This window comes from Haliaeetus albicilla, chromosome 9 (genome assembly GCF_947461875.1).
Source record: "Haliaeetus albicilla chromosome 9, bHalAlb1.1, whole genome shotgun sequence".
Taxonomy (NCBI): Eukaryota; Metazoa; Chordata; class Aves; order Accipitriformes; family Accipitridae; genus Haliaeetus; species Haliaeetus albicilla.
The window spans coordinates 42,038,704-42,053,874 of record NC_091491.1 but is presented as its reverse complement, the minus strand read 5'-3'; the positions used below and the strand labels follow the sequence as shown (position 1 = coordinate 42,053,874).

The 15,171-nt window shown below is 39.9% G+C and overlaps 1 protein-coding gene and 1 long non-coding RNA gene across 5 annotated transcripts in view; one reads left to right on the top strand and one right to left on the bottom strand.

Moving 5' to 3' along the window:
- RSRC1 (arginine and serine rich coiled-coil 1) overlaps nucleotides 1-4,351 on the top strand; it is a 172,685-nt gene extending 168,334 nt beyond the window's left edge. For both annotated transcript variants that reach the window (XM_069792859.1, XM_069792858.1), the window contains 3 exons: nucleotides 633-739; nucleotides 1,662-1,808; nucleotides 2,655-4,351. In XM_069792859.1, the coding sequence (XP_069648960.1) occupies nucleotides 633-739; nucleotides 1,662-1,808; nucleotides 2,655-2,747 (347 nt within the window). In that variant the 3' untranslated portion in view covers nucleotides 2,748-4,351. The remainder of the gene's footprint in view (nucleotides 1-632; nucleotides 740-1,661; nucleotides 1,809-2,654) is intronic.
- A 315-nt stretch (nucleotides 4,352-4,666) lies between these two features.
- Nucleotides 4,667-15,155, bottom strand: LOC138686913 (uncharacterized). Of its 3 annotated transcripts, none has more exons than XR_011326253.1 (5): nucleotides 14,838-15,155; nucleotides 14,245-14,405; nucleotides 7,904-7,998; nucleotides 5,876-6,091; nucleotides 4,667-5,400 (listed from the first exon to the last, which is right to left on the bottom strand). It is a non-coding gene; the product is annotated as an uncharacterized lncRNA (long non-coding RNA). The 3 variants fall into 3 exon arrangements; XR_011326252.1 differs by having other exon boundaries at nucleotides 14,874-15,155; XR_011326254.1 differs by having other exon boundaries at nucleotides 14,901-15,155.
- Between the last annotated feature and the right edge of the window lie 16 nt (nucleotides 15,156-15,171).

The following is a 15,171-nucleotide window of genomic DNA, read 5'->3' as shown; positions in this document are numbered from 1 at the left end:
AAGACCCCACAGTACAATAAAGAAGCAATTTTGCTCATTTGATTAAACAGCTGCAATTTTGTCACCTGAACACACAATATTTAGTGTGTATGTTAGGAACATTTTATTACCAGATTCCAAGATATTTTGTTTTGTCAAATTCACCTAACGATGTAACTCTTAATGCCAAACTTAGCTTGTCATGAGGAGAACACAGGTGATGGCACATCTCTCGGAACATCGGCAGCTGAAGCCAAATTCACCTCCATACAAGCAGAAGTAGTTTCACTGCAACATACAGATGGTACTCCACTGAGTTGTCTGCACTGTCCCCGAATCCTTAACTTCTCCAGGAAATCCTCATGCCATAAATCTAGCAGTTATCCTGCAAGGACATCTCTAGCAAATTCTTAAGTTAGCATCTTGAATGATATCATACGTTGAACAATAATGGCCAACTCACTGTTGTTATTTTTACTAAAAGAGAGACTTTTTCTTTGTAACAGAGTATTTTAGGCTGCATTACAAGTTGGGTTGTTGATTTTTTTTTTCTGGTATGTACTGCTGTAAAACATATTCAAGACATTGCTTAGACACGGCATTTATCATAGGCTTACACTAATGTATACTGACATTACACCTTCTCTTTGTAGACCAAGCCACCCTATTAGAGCAAGTGAAACGAGTAAAAGAAATTGAAGCTATTGAAAGTGACTCCTTTGTTCCACAGACATTCAGATCAAGTAAAGAAGTCAAAAAGGTAAGTTTTCAATATCCTTTCTTGGTGCGTAATCCTTTCAAAGTCAGGTGGAAGCTGCGCTATTAATACAGTTGCCACTGATGAAAGAGCATCAATGTTGACAATCTTAAATCCCACCAACGACTCTCCTATGTTCTTGGTGTGGTGTTCAAAGAAGAATACATTTAAATGTGTAAGAATTTCAATGAAATCAGCTGTTTTGACAGTATATTCTACCTATGTTGAGCAACTCCAATTTTTAAAAATTCTTTTAAAACCACGAAGAATTTTTTTTAGGAAAAGCAGAAGAATTAAATCCAAAAGTAATCAGGCATTTACACTTTAATTAAAGGTAGAGAGCACTATTTTTAATTCTGCTTAACTGAAGCCAGACTTTAAGACCATATTTACTCCCTGAAACAGAACGGCATTGTTTTCAGACAGCTTTCCAAACACTGAATGGGAGACATCCAGGTTTCCAAATTTTACCTGCGTTCTGACTGCCAGGTCTTCTAGGGAACTTGGACACTTTTGTCTTTGGAAGTATGCAAGCAAAGGTTTTGTTCAGTTTTTCCACCTGACAGTGAGGTGCTTTGAATTATGAGTTTGTTTCCCCAAGAACATGCATTTTCTTGCCTTTTCAGAAGTCTCTGAGAAGTTCATGCAGCTTCTTCAGAAAGTGATCCAAAACCCCAAAGCTACAGTTTTGCAAGCTCTCTCATTGCCTTTGGCAATACCTTTTTTTTTTTTTTTCACTTCATGTGTTTAGTCTGGACCTTAGTCCATGTCCAGTGTGTCCTGCTAAGCACGCTGAGAGGGATTTGCATGAGGATCCTTTCATGGGCACGTGTTGCAATGGGAAGAAAGTGGAGCGCTCAGTTAAGATACTGCCATGTTTGGGAGTTTGAGGATAAAATATTCAGATGTGTTTCCTTCTTTTTAGACAGTAGAGCCTACTGAACTACAGTATGAACCTGTAACTATCGGAGCAGGAACTGCTGATGCATCTGCTCCTGAAAAAGAACCACCACCTGCCAATATTCCTACTGCCATCAAATATCAAGATGATAATTCTTTAGCACATCCAAATGTAAGTGTGCCCGTATTTACTTTCTCTTTAGAACACGACAGCCCATTGAATGAGAGCAGGTTCATGTGACCTAACAACCATTTTGCTGCGCTGCTCATCAAATAATCTGTGGTCTGAAGACCGTTAGCTAATGGGCCACTCACTGGCTCAAAAAGGGTCACACTCCTTGCATCATCCAACAGAGAATAATTACAAAAGAAGAAGTTCACCAGTGATGTGGTTTTAGAGTTACAAACAAATTTTATAACAAAGTAGCATACTAATTTAATGCAGGGGAATTTAAGATCCTGTTCGTATAAAAATCCCTGTTCAAAAAAAATTCAGGAAAAATTGCTTTTGGTTTGTTTAGTGGGAAACCTGGTGGAAGACTCAGAATTTGCCCACCTTGCCAAATTGTACAGCTTTAAATACATGTCAAACTTAAGATAATTTTAAATCATTGTGGCTAAACTTATGCAAATTCCTTTGTGAGCACTTGTAAGTAGAAATAGGAGTACTTACAGTAGAGTTTTTTTAAGAATTAGCAAGTTAAAAATGTCTTGCAGTAAATGAACTAATGCAAGTTCTGTAAAATGAACATTGCTAACAAAGATCAAGACCTGTACAATATGACAAAGTTGCTGTTTCAGGAGGAGACTGAAATTGAAATGTCTTGGCTTTCCAATTATGAAAAGTCTCTACCTTTACTAATGTATTTCTATCACCTTTGTATTTTAACACCCTTACGCAGCTGGGCCTTTTCTTTGGCCACTGAAATAGTCACCACATATTTCAACAGATTATAACAAATAAAGAGGAAGTTAATGAGTTGTGCCTGCTTTTCTTCCTCTCCCCCTTGTCTCTCAGCTGTTTATCGAGAAGGCGGAAGCAGAAGAGAAGTGGTTTCAGAGGCTGATTGCTCTTCGACAAGAAAGGCTGATGGGCAGTCCGGTGGCCTGAGCAAACTGCTGCGACCATCGCATACCAGTTCTCCACGAATGCTAAGAAATCCTACCATTAAATTGTTTTATTTTTCTTTTTTGAGGGGATTTTAATACTCGGTATGAGTTGCACAGAGAATAAATATTTCATCTGAATAAACAAGAATGTTCTGTCCTCCATTTTTCTCCTGAACTTATTGCTGGGTGACTTGTATCACTGAGCTACCTGCCGTAGATGGGAAGGCTATCAGAGCAGTGTAATTTTCATTTTTTGTACTGAATTCCTCTGGGGTGCAAAAAACCTGACAGCCCAAGGAGACTTAATTTTATATCTCCCAATCAAAAAAATATATATAACTGTGTAGCATTTTAAAGATAAATGTAAAAATAAGACTGCCAAAGTTCAGATTTACCAGCGCTCAGACAGTAGGAGCACAAGCGATACCACCCATGGCCATTACATCTGCTGCAGCTGGAGGAGGATTCAGTGCAAATGATATCGCTGTTATCTCTCCTTCCCTCCATTCTGTGTTGCAGGAGCAGCTTTTGAATCCCAAACATCTGTGGACAGTCTCCTTGCTGAGGGGCTCTTCTAAATTGATGTGTTTGTCCGCCTGCTCCAACCTTAGCCTGGTTCCTCACTTCTGGTGGGCTTGAGTGGAAAGAAATGTTTTACATTTCCTTGAATGCCTACCCACTACTGCTAGCACCTGGGAGTAGATGTAAGGAAAAACTTAGGTTACCCTTTTAAAGAAAATTATAAAGTTTTCAGCAGGTTTCAAGAAATATTATTTTCTGACCAATTTTAAGCACATTAAAATGTTCAATAATCTGGAAAAGACAGCTTTCTTTGAACTCTTAATGGGAAATAATATAAATATTATTATGCATAATGGTACAGACCTTTGTCGAACAAGACTAATGGCATTCCTATTTCTGTATAGAGCGATTGTTTTTAGGCTATGAAGCTTCCATTTGTCCAGGTGTGACTTTAAAATAATGAAAGATTAGTCCTATTTGAACATATCAAATTTAGCCTGAGTATACTCAAAAAAATAAATCTGTCCATCATCCAACTAAATGCCAGAGATCAACCAAATAAAACACAAAAGTATTTCTTCTGAGGTACCTAGCAAATCTGTGAGAAAACTATTACATCAGTAGAAGACTAAACTGAGCCCTCCCACCTCTGGACATACCTCATTGGAAATTACCTGCATCAGCTTTCCTGTGTGAGTGAAAAAATTCATAAGGCTTTTTTTCACTGTTATTTTTCCTTGTTCTCAGATCTGTGGTGGAAAAAAAAAATGGAGGATGATTCTGGAAATGTACTTTGGTTGTCTTTTTTTTTTTTAGATCTGATGTAAAAGGAAAATTATTAAATTTGCATTCTAACACATTTTTCTTTTTCTTTATGAACAGTGTTAGTTTTACTTGGTCCTGCATTAAAATGGCTATCTGTGTTTCAAGGCTACCTTGTCTGCAACAAAAAATGGGAAAAAAAATTGTTTCCCTTGTTTCATTTCAGCATTTTCAAATGGTAAATATTTGTCATTGTTCTGTCTCCTAATCTCCTTCTGTGTTTCTTTCATAGTAAATAAAAACTACTTGATCTCCATGTAAGGTACAGGTGTAAATTCCTCTTTTTCACGCATTATGTTGGATTATTTTGGTATTTTTATTGGATACAAACCAATTCCTTTTATGTAATTTGCAAACCTATAGGATATTAAAAAATTCAGCAAACTGGTCTGTTATAAGTAAGTAAGAATTAGTAGTAGTAATAGGGCGTACCTGCTATTGCTCATCAATCAACAACTAAATTTGTCCAACAAGTCCATGCTGGACGAGAATTGTGAGCAAGATCCGTAAAGAAAATGGAAATAGCATTTAGATAATCTGAACTGAATAGAAATACGTATTGAAATATGCCAAACATAAGTTAAAACACAGAGCAAATCATTATAGAGTTTATTTTTATAGTTCCAGTTGCAGATTAGTGATCAGCATAACCAATAAATGATTACTCAGAACTCTGTAGTTTTCATAAAATACGTGACTTGTTTATTGCCCTGGTGCCTCTGTGGAGACAGTTCCTTGAAGAAGAGGGTTTTTCTGTTTTAGGCCCTATATGCTGTCACCCTATCTCAATTCCTGCTTTGAACAGTCATTATGCATACTTGAAGTTTATGAAGTTACTGGGTTTGGGAGGTGAAGGAATTGTCAGGATGGAGTTTTTATCTAGATAGCATCTGTTACAAATTAGGAAACTTGCTGTCCTTGTTGTTACAAACCTGCGATTCACCCAATACAGATTCCTAAAGATGCCTACAGCAAGTCAGTGATGCTCAAGTGTGTGTCCTGGAGGTGAGGGATCACGTGGAGCTGACTAGCGACCTTAGCAGTGCCAGATGTTGTGTCTTGCAAGTGAATTTTAATCTTCTTGTGGATCCCTCGTTGGGTATGGCTAGGCTGGATATTCAAAACGCCAATCATTTGAGATGTGAGTGGCCTTTTGCATGATTCACTGCCAGGGCGGCTCAGTGCTTTCCGAAGCTGAGCCTTATCGAAGGGGCGCTGAATCAGTGCTCTGCCTTGCCGAGAACCTGCCATCGCTGATTCCGCAGCTTAAGCCTTCAGCAAAAATAGATGCTGTTCCACTGCGTTTGCCCCTGTAGAGTAAAATAAAGGTTGTATGAGGCCAACCCATTGGGTTGTAAGTGTAAATGTTTAGACTGCGGCACTCTTGATTCAAATTCTGTAAACTATTTTGTTATTTTGCTTTTACTTGAATAGCATCCTGTGATATTCATTTTCCTGTCAAAGGTAGGCAGGTATTGGAGTATCAGAAATAAAATACGGAAGAAGGCAGCAACTTCGCAAATAAACTTCACTCTGTAACCAGCTATGCACAACTAAAGAGAATTTTGACAAACTTACTGCTTAAAATTATTCTACAAGGTTGGGACACATTATAAATGGGTTGTAGTCAAATACATGTGCACTCCACCATTCCATGTGTGGGGCCTTTTTGCTTGCAGAAAAGATAGCATGTGTTGCCTAATCAGCCAGATACAAATTTAATTAACTATGTCGTAATGTGGACATGAAACCCCTATCAGTGTGTGCAAATTAATCACCACTAACCTAGAAAAATGCATTGCTGACTCTCAATCCATGCTTCTCCTGATCCAAAAAAGAGTGACACCTTTCAAAAATAATCCTACTTTCTTAGTTACTTTGCTTCTAAGGTCTTCTGATGTTCTCAAATTTAGCATTTAGGAATCTTGCCTATGGAAAGTTTTTGTTGTTGCTGTTCTGTTTTCCACTTTTTCTGTGCTCCTGGTGAAAGGGAATGGATTCCTGGTTAAGAAAGGGAAAGAAACAGCTGTTTGTTAGTTATCCAAGTAAAACACAAGACTTTTAGTTGTGTTTTGCAGCCTGTAGAGACAGCAGTGACATGGTTTTGTCATTCAGGACTCATGACAGGGCGTCTCTGATATAATCGGCTCTAACACAAAGTTCCTTCTAATGCCAAACTACCTTAAATCTGACTCAGGCGAATGGCGTGTAGGAGTGAAAAGATAATGCTGTAACTTGAGCCATTCAGAGTTCTGGTAGTCAGCAAAGACCTCTACCCCTAGAAATTACATTAGCAAACTCATTTCACTTAGCCTGCTGAACAGCCACCGTCAATTAAAATCAAACCAGGGTGATTTTGATCTGATAACTTTTAGGTAAAATGTTCACTAGCCTTTTCTGATTTCTTGAGTCATCCAGCATCTCCGCAACTATTTTTGATTATGACAATTGCTTGAAAAGGAGCTGTGTTTAGTTTTAAAATTATTATTATCATTATTATTATTATTATTGTTATTATTACTGTTGTTGTTGCGACATTTTAGAACTACTTTTGCTACTAAAAGAATGGTATCTAAGAAAACACTGCCAACCAAGAGATCAAATTTTGCTGCTTCTGCTTCAGTTGCTCTGATATGCACAGGACTGGATGATCCCGAAGGCCATTTTCCCATCAGTAACCCAAACCCAACCTTCTCAGTGATTACAGTTTTCCATTTGTCACATTACAAGAAGGAAGTTATTTTTAGTGGAGATCCTTGAACTCTAGAAACCTGTTTCAGGAGAGATCAGCTTGAACCCATGACTTAATCCACATACGACTCAGGGCCGTGGCAACTCTTCAGCTTGCAGCGGTAATAAAAAGCAATGCTAGAAGTATTCTTACTCCAGAATTTAAAATATTCACCATATGTAATTTTGACTTTGTACAGCATTGCCTAATTTCTTTTTTCCTGACCGTTCCCTCCCCTCATCTCCCTCCTTTGCTAAAGCCTAGGAAAAAAGAGTGGCAGTGGCTGGGCCGGATTACGTGACGCTGGGGAGCAAGACTTAGACACTGAGTCACTCTGGAATTGCCGCTCCAGGGTGAGATGTGACACGATATGTCTACTCTTTCTGGAAGGAAGCAGGAGTTGAAGCTGAGCCCAGAGAGGGGAGGAGGGAGCTCAGTGCTAACACCAGCGCTGAGCCGTGCTTCGTTTCCAGCCAGGCTCCCCCCCATCGAGGTGTGGACCTCGTCAGCTGGAAATGGTTATGCCACCATTAAAACCCAGGTGAAAATGAAGATCGTTGCTTGACTATCGTTTTGCTTCTTCAGAAATACGATATAGACAGGGGCTGCATGGTTGCAGGGATAGTAATGACACGAGAAGCCTTTCGGCCCTTGGGCAGCATTTTTGAACGCACTATTTTGAAAAGGCTGTAGTTTAAAAGGTGTCGTCTCTGCTGAGCTGCCATGGTAAAAATCTCATTCCCACTAGATGTCTCTGCCGTCCCAGAGCAGTTGTCACACTGAACATCAGTGGCTGTCTAGAAAGGCCATAGAAATGAGATGCATGTAGTCTGAATTTGCCTTTTTACTTCTAACCAGAGCTGGAGTCACGGCAACAAGACAGAGCAGTTTGTCTCGTAGTTTCCTGTTGCCTTACAATCTACATCTTTTCAAATAAAAAATACCACTGGAAAAGGTAAGCTCCAAATATTTACTGTCTGTGTGGTGCAGTCCCCGGGGGAGTTTATAGGAAGGAAAAGTGGACTCTTCCCTTCCCTCCTCAACAAAATTGGCTCCCCAAGGGCGTGCTGCCCCTCACTCACCAACACAGCCATGATGGGAGGGACAGGCACCTTCCTCTGGACACTGCAGGTCTCCACATCTCTGGAGGCAGCGGCTGGATTTCCATGTTACGGTTCTGAAAAGAAGGCATAAACAAATCTCATTAACTATTATTAATGGAAACCAAGTACGGCTAACATTTGTAAAAATGTCGAATTGCTTTTTTGGGTACCTTTTCAGTGAATTTCAGAGAGGTTTTTTTATAAATTATTGTCGTCTTATTTCAGTATTCATACAAGTTACAGAGCTGGGTGACTATGTGAATTGAATATATATATTTAAATAAAATATTAATGTAAATGTTATTACACGTCTACCTCTAGTTGCTTGCAGTAGAATGATGCTTTTATCTGACATTTACGAACAATTTATAACAAACTGCCTTTGCAAAAGACTCTGCACTGGGCCAGCGTTACAGACGGAATGTAATCAGCTTTGTAACAACATTGTTAAAAGGCCACTTCCAATAAAAATACGCTTAAGCCTCTGGAAATTGCACTGCATTTTTAAGCCTTCCTGTAAAAGAACTTAACTGTAAGAAGTAAGGATACCTCATTTATGCCAATACATTTTAAATGTAAATAGTAACTGCTGATCCTTACAGAACTGACTGGGGATTGAGCACTGATTGTCTGAGTCCTCTCAAATTACCTTCAACCTTGCTTCTGACATTGCTCGGCAGTACATGGAAACGCACGGCGCAGAACTGATCAGAGTCCCCAAGTGCTCTGTTACTAGTTTTTTCCAAAATAGTTCAGGAGAAGGACCGAGTTTTAATACACTGTGCTGGTTCTCAATAGTTAGGTAAACAGAGCTAAACATTTTCCTACGCTTTTGGAAGTTAGGGGTTGCAACAAATGTAATTAAAAAGTAATTGTGTAATAAAAGCTGGGATTTTTTTTCTTTAGGTGAACAGTGAAAACTCTTCTTGACAATTAAAACTGACAATTAATTCTTGCCTTACCTGCAGAACTAGTCACACTCTGAGCTGTCTAAACTTGATGTTGCGATGACTTGTGCATTTAATATTCTTGTTTTCTACAGGACTAATTTAAATATGGCTTTAATAACGTCTGCTCAACTAGCAAGATTCGTTTTTAGTTTTAGAGACAAACAGCCTAAGGCAGGCAAGACCTTTCGAATTAGTTCAATTACTTGAACAAACACAGTACTGTCCGAACTGTGGTCACAGATTTTAAACAGTGGAGAAATCTGGCTTCACCTGGTACAAACCACTTGAAACAGGAAAGCTTGTTTTTTAGTTTCCTATGGAAATTGGCTTTTGCAGGCGCTGGGTAAATCAAGCAGCTCTTGCTGCCTAGCTGATTTATAGCCCTGGGTGTGTGTTGCTATACATTTTGCATTTTTCTTTGTCTGACTGTACAGCTTGAGGCCATGGCCAAATTCTGAGCTCAATTTTGGCAATCTTCACCATTAACCTGATAAAGATTTTGCCCCGGGAATACATTTGCTGCATTTACTCCTGGTGCCAGCCGTTTGTTACTCTCCCTGGGTGTAAGAGAAATGTCCCCAGCGGGCAGCCCGGTAGAACAGGGTCCTTCTCTTGGTGCACTGGTTTGTTGTAGAGGCGTCAGTCATGTCCTGCATGTAGTGCTGCAGCCAGATGCACTGCTGAAGGAAGCTTCAAAGCAAGTGCCAAGTGGCTTTGCCCCAATCATCAAGAAAAAAACACCTCTTGGATGCCATGGTGTTGACACTAGAGTATGATTTTTTTCTCTCCCTTCAAGTGACAGAGAGAAGTTGCTAGGATTTAAGAAATAAATACTTCATCTCAGGGAAGACTGTTCAACTTCAGCATCTTCAGTGTGTATTTTTTGGTCGTTTGGCCATTGGGAATGGCAAAATGAGATAGCTGCAAATTACTGAAGTAACTCAGGAACAAAACTCTCTCTGCTCCCTAATACTTTAACATGCGCTGCCAAAGTTTTTATAAATCAATAGTTACTGTACATGATGGCAATGCAGCCCATTTAAACAAATATTATTTTTGGATCAAATCCTGGAATCAATGATAAACGCTCCCACTGGGGCCAGGTCTTGACTGTTTTTTGGTATGTTGTTTTTATAAAAATGAGAATATGTATATTTATATGCCTCAGTTTTCATTCTGCTAAACAAAAACAAAAACAGAAGGTAATGGGAAAGGTTGCAAAATTAGGGCTGATTAAAAGAAGTGCTGTTTCATGTGATGAAGAATTAAACTCAAGAATTCATTGCTACAAGGAGTAATTAAAGTAAAAAACTTAGAAACTCGCAAATGGATTATTGCTTGTATAGATGATTCGAAAAGTAACATCCAAATACTTTTAGAAAGAAACAAAAGCTTATCCTGCAGGTCTTGGAAATGCATTTGTATTACAACAATGAGACAGGCCAAGGGCAGGCTGTGTCACACACAGCTGTCGGGCACTTCCCAGTAGTTTCTTACAAAACATCTAGCCCAGGTAACTCGTAAATAAGACAATGGACACCACGCAGACTTACCAGGTAATCCAATCTGGCAATTCCTACATTGCCTAAATTGGTATTTCATAAACAGCTATTAAATAAGTAAACTAAATAAAATATTGATTTTTTTTTTTTAAAGGGAGCAGATCGCTCACGTTTCTGTGAATCTAACAGAATATACTTCACCAGTTCTTTCAGCTGCCTCAAAGAAACACAAAAAAATCTCGTTCTTTTACTTCGCTAAAGCCTTACAGATGTGGAAGACTTCAAATATACTTGACACAACATGAGGATCTCTCTTGCAGTCTAAATGATATTTGTTGCCCTGACAACGGCACGCAAGCATTATTTATTAGTTCATACATTATTGATAATCCTCTAATTTGTGTGTGATGGGAGGAAGTTGGTCTGCGAGTAAGTTATAAATGGAAGGTTATCAACAACTTGTAGAAGTCGGTGACAATTCTATATATAGCTAGTCCCAGCGCACGCTCTGCTGATGCCACAAAACATGCTTCTTACCCGCCAGTGGTGCAAGTACAGGGTTAGGAGTCTCCTGCAGTCGATGTATAACAGTCTGGTTGGGTTTTTTTTATCAACTTCAAAGACAGAACAGTAGATTTTAAGGATATTTCCTAACTATATGCAGAGTCCAAAGAGAGTCTCAGAGTGTACACAGAAATGTTTTCCGTCACATGTTCTTGGGTGGGAGAATGGAAAATCTTGGAATAACAGTAAAAGACAGAACTCTCTCCCTATAAAAAGCAGGAATTAATCTTCCTCAGTTTGCATCTTACATAAAACATGGTTCAACTTACCTACTTAACACTGACAGTATACTTCTGAAGAGGTATTCTATGTTTCACCAGAGACAAGAACAAAAACACCTCTGGTCAACACCGAAAGATAGTTTTACTTCTGTCTTGTTCCATTTACTTCATAAGAGCAATTACCCCACTTTTAAACCATCTGACGTTTCATCAGTGTCAGACCCGGCATCTTCGAGCACCAATGAGGAGACTTGTCTCATGATCCAGATTAGATTTCAACAGAAACGTCTCCTGATAATGAACTAAGGACCATTTATTCTTTCTTTTTTTTTGGTGTCTTCTTTGTATATGCAAACCGGGTATTTCTTTTTAATGTTACTTTTTAATTTTGATATGTATTTATTTTTAAAACAAGGGAACCTTGTAATTTAGTTATATAATTACGTATTTTAAAATCTAGCTAGTAATATTGTCCTTTGCTGTACAATCTTAAAATGGGTTCTGGCTCTCATTCTCACAAACCAGTTGCTGGCTGGCACTTTGCCTATTTAAACATGTATGCAGGAATGCAATTTTCACCTCCAAGTGTTAAGCATCCCTATTGGTTAAAAATAATCCCCATAGAGAAACTGTAGCTGATGACTACCCAGATATAAAGGCAGAAATATTCCTGTATTTCTCAGCAACTGCACTAAATGTTTTCCACATATTTTAGTACATTTTACATAGCTGTGCTATTCTAAATACGTTGATCACAACCAGGATCTTTTTTCAGCGCCACTATAATTGATTTGTACTCTGGATGGAACAGAAAACATAAGCCAAAGTGAAATAGCTGTGGAAAAGAGCCACTCAGCATGAAGAGTTAAGATGAACAGAAGTGTCAGTAGAAAATATTTGGGGCAGGAACCTAAACACCTATCTTTGGAATCAAGAGAGAACAGAGAATTATAAATACCAACAAAACGTCAATATGGCAAAATGACCTTTTGTTCTAGATGAATATGTTCAACAAAGCTCTGAAGTCTGAATCAGATTTAAATAGTCATATCACCAAAATGAATAAGAATTAAGAAGGTAAATTAATTCCTAAGGGAAATCACTGTAGATCTCATTAGTTCAGGAACAAGCTACCTTAAAACTTTTAATTAAAGATAATATTTACTGCAAATGAATAAGAGTTGGCAGGTTTCAGCAGAAACCATAATCTCATTTATGCAAAGTTTTCTTATATTAAGGCAGACATCATTAATCTCATTGGAGATGCCCTCCAGACTGACAGTGCTGTAGCACCGAGGTGATTTCTTACAGAAGTCTTTTTATCTACACAAAAGAAATCTAACTCAAGCAGACACAAACCATAAGAAGGCCTGAGCAATTAGAGATATCACTCTGTGCAAATAGAGTACTGACTTTATCGTGTTAGTGAGCCTCTCATAATGAGCTCACTTCTAACGGGGCCCATCTTCCCAGTAGCAGCCAAAAAATTAACAGTAACTGGAACTCATATTGCTTAGTTATCTGCACAGTAAGCCAGCTCTGGATCTCCTCTGACTTGGAAAGAAATTTCATCATTTGGAGTTGGAGTCCACATAAAATTAATAGCAAACTGTCGATGATATGATGTACTCTGAACAGCTGTTGGAAAGCTCCATGTTTCTGTTTCATTATTTTACAGAAGAGGTTTCTTTTTACAAGGCTGAATTCATACAAAGGCTACGCGGTGCTAACTGAACTTGTAGTCTGGTTTGTATTCGTGTTCAGAAACTGTAAATAAATTCTGTAAAAAAATACCTAGTTAGGTTTTGGTAGAAGGCTGCAAACAAGTTAACCATACCGAAACAAACATTTTGAGAAGATGAAGCTCCAGGACAATAAGAATTTGCAGGATTTTGTACTTGACGCGCTAATTATGTTAAAGAAAATTCACCTTGCTGGCTTGTAGCAAGTAGTAAGTGAACATTTTAGCACACTATGTCATGGATATTAATGAACTGCTATAATAGCAAAACCCAAAGTGATCCAGGGCACCTGTCTATGAATCAAAATATAATGACAAGTGATTAATAAATGAGCACTGTATATGACCTAATCACTATGGTAAAGCTACTGCTTGTTGTGTTTCTAGTATGAATACACCCTAGCTTCAGAGGAGTTTTAGCGAGCTTTAAAATCTGCGGATTGAAAGACTAACTACAGTGCAGAGGATTATATTACTATAATGTTTGTAATATTTTTGTGTGTGGTTTGAAACAAAGCTTGAATTCTGTCTCTGAGCAATAAAAAAGTTCTTTGATAACATCATAACTGGCACAGGATTTCGTTATAAAAAGCCCCAAAGCGGCAGAGTTCACTTCCATGACTACTGCCTGATTTGTTTTATTTGCTAATCTTTCATCAGAAATGTACAAACAGTTCACAGACTTCACCTGGATAATCAATGGGTAACCCTTTTTCTGTCATGCTTCCCTGCCCACCAGTCAGTCAGTATAAACGTTTTCACTGTAACAACTGCTCAAACTTGGAGTGCATCTTAAGGCTGCAATATCACCACTTGCTAGGATCTAAAGAGAAGTCTACATCAGTAGACAGCAAAATCAATGCTCACCCGATTACTGATATTTTTCAGAAATATTGCAGGCTCAGTTCATTCATCTTTTATGGCGGTTTTCCACTTTGGGCCAAATACCAGCAGAGCTGCTTCTGCGGCTTGATGGATCTTAGTGGAACAAAGGATCTACTTTCATAAATACTCTGATGCTCTCTAATCCCACCTGGTTATCTGGGGCGCATTTTCTGTCTTTCCCATAAAAACTGGGATATTGAAAGAAATGTGAGGAGAGGAGGGAAGAGCCTTCACCTGCCTCTCGACAGCAGATGCAAGAGAGGAAACAACCCCCAGGCTCACAGCTCTGAGAAACTTTGCCGTATAGACCAGGAGAATTTTTCCAAACGCATGAACATTCTTCTCCACAATTCTCCCATTTTATGAAGAATGAAGGTGAGATTCCTATACCTCTGCTTTTTTCAAACTGTCCTCGTTCAGAAGGATGTTTATATGTAACCACAGTTCTCATACGCACCTCTGCATGTTCACAACCACTCTGCTCTTCAGCAGACCTAGATAGCTCTCCCCGGGTATTTGCTCCATTCTTTTACTGAAACCTTCCTTTCACGACCATGCCCAGCGACAGGGCTTGTTGAGGGGTTTCTCCTTTACAGCTGGTCACGGGGCTGCTTCTTCCTGCCAAGAAGACAAAGAGCTCTTTTCCCCTTTCTTTTTAACCAGTAATCCTAACCATTCTCGCTCCCAAAGCCGGTACAGTTAAGCAATACAGAATGAACTGCTGGCCAGAAGGTAACTACCGCAAAACCTCAGAAATCGAATATGCCTTCTGAGTGCTTAGCGGGTGTGGAGCGAAAGGCCATCCTCATCCACAGACGGCTGCGATGGCCACCCGCAACTGCGGCCGAATACTCTTCCTCCACCCCTTCCTCAGTTTTCCCTCACTGCTATATTTTGCTGGAACAGCTATCTATGGCTGCTTTTAGCACAGGCCGTAGATGCTTTCCACTGAGGTGCCACCGCTCAGGCAAGCTCCTGCTTCCCAGCCGCCTGGAAAGGGGACTCGGCCCTCCTCGCACACCACGGTCGCTTTATTTTACTGCCACCTACCGGAAAAAACCCACAATTATTTTTAAAATTGCCAACCGCAGGGCAAGCGGCCTGAGCACCGACCCGCAAACGCCTGACAGGAGCTGAGGTGAAGGCCGGGCCTGCTCCCCGCCGGAGCCTGCACACCCCTCCCCGAAGCCGGGCCGGGCCGGATCGGGGGCCTCGCCGGGCAAAAACGGGGCTTTCGGGAGAGGCAGCCCGAGGGGCGGCGTGGGGAGGAGCGGCGTGGGGCCCCACGCGTGGGGCTGCTCCCCGCGGGGAACCGCGCCGGGACCCGGCCCGAACCTTCTGGAGCGGGGCCGCTCGGCGGGCGCCGCCGGTTGCCACGGCAACG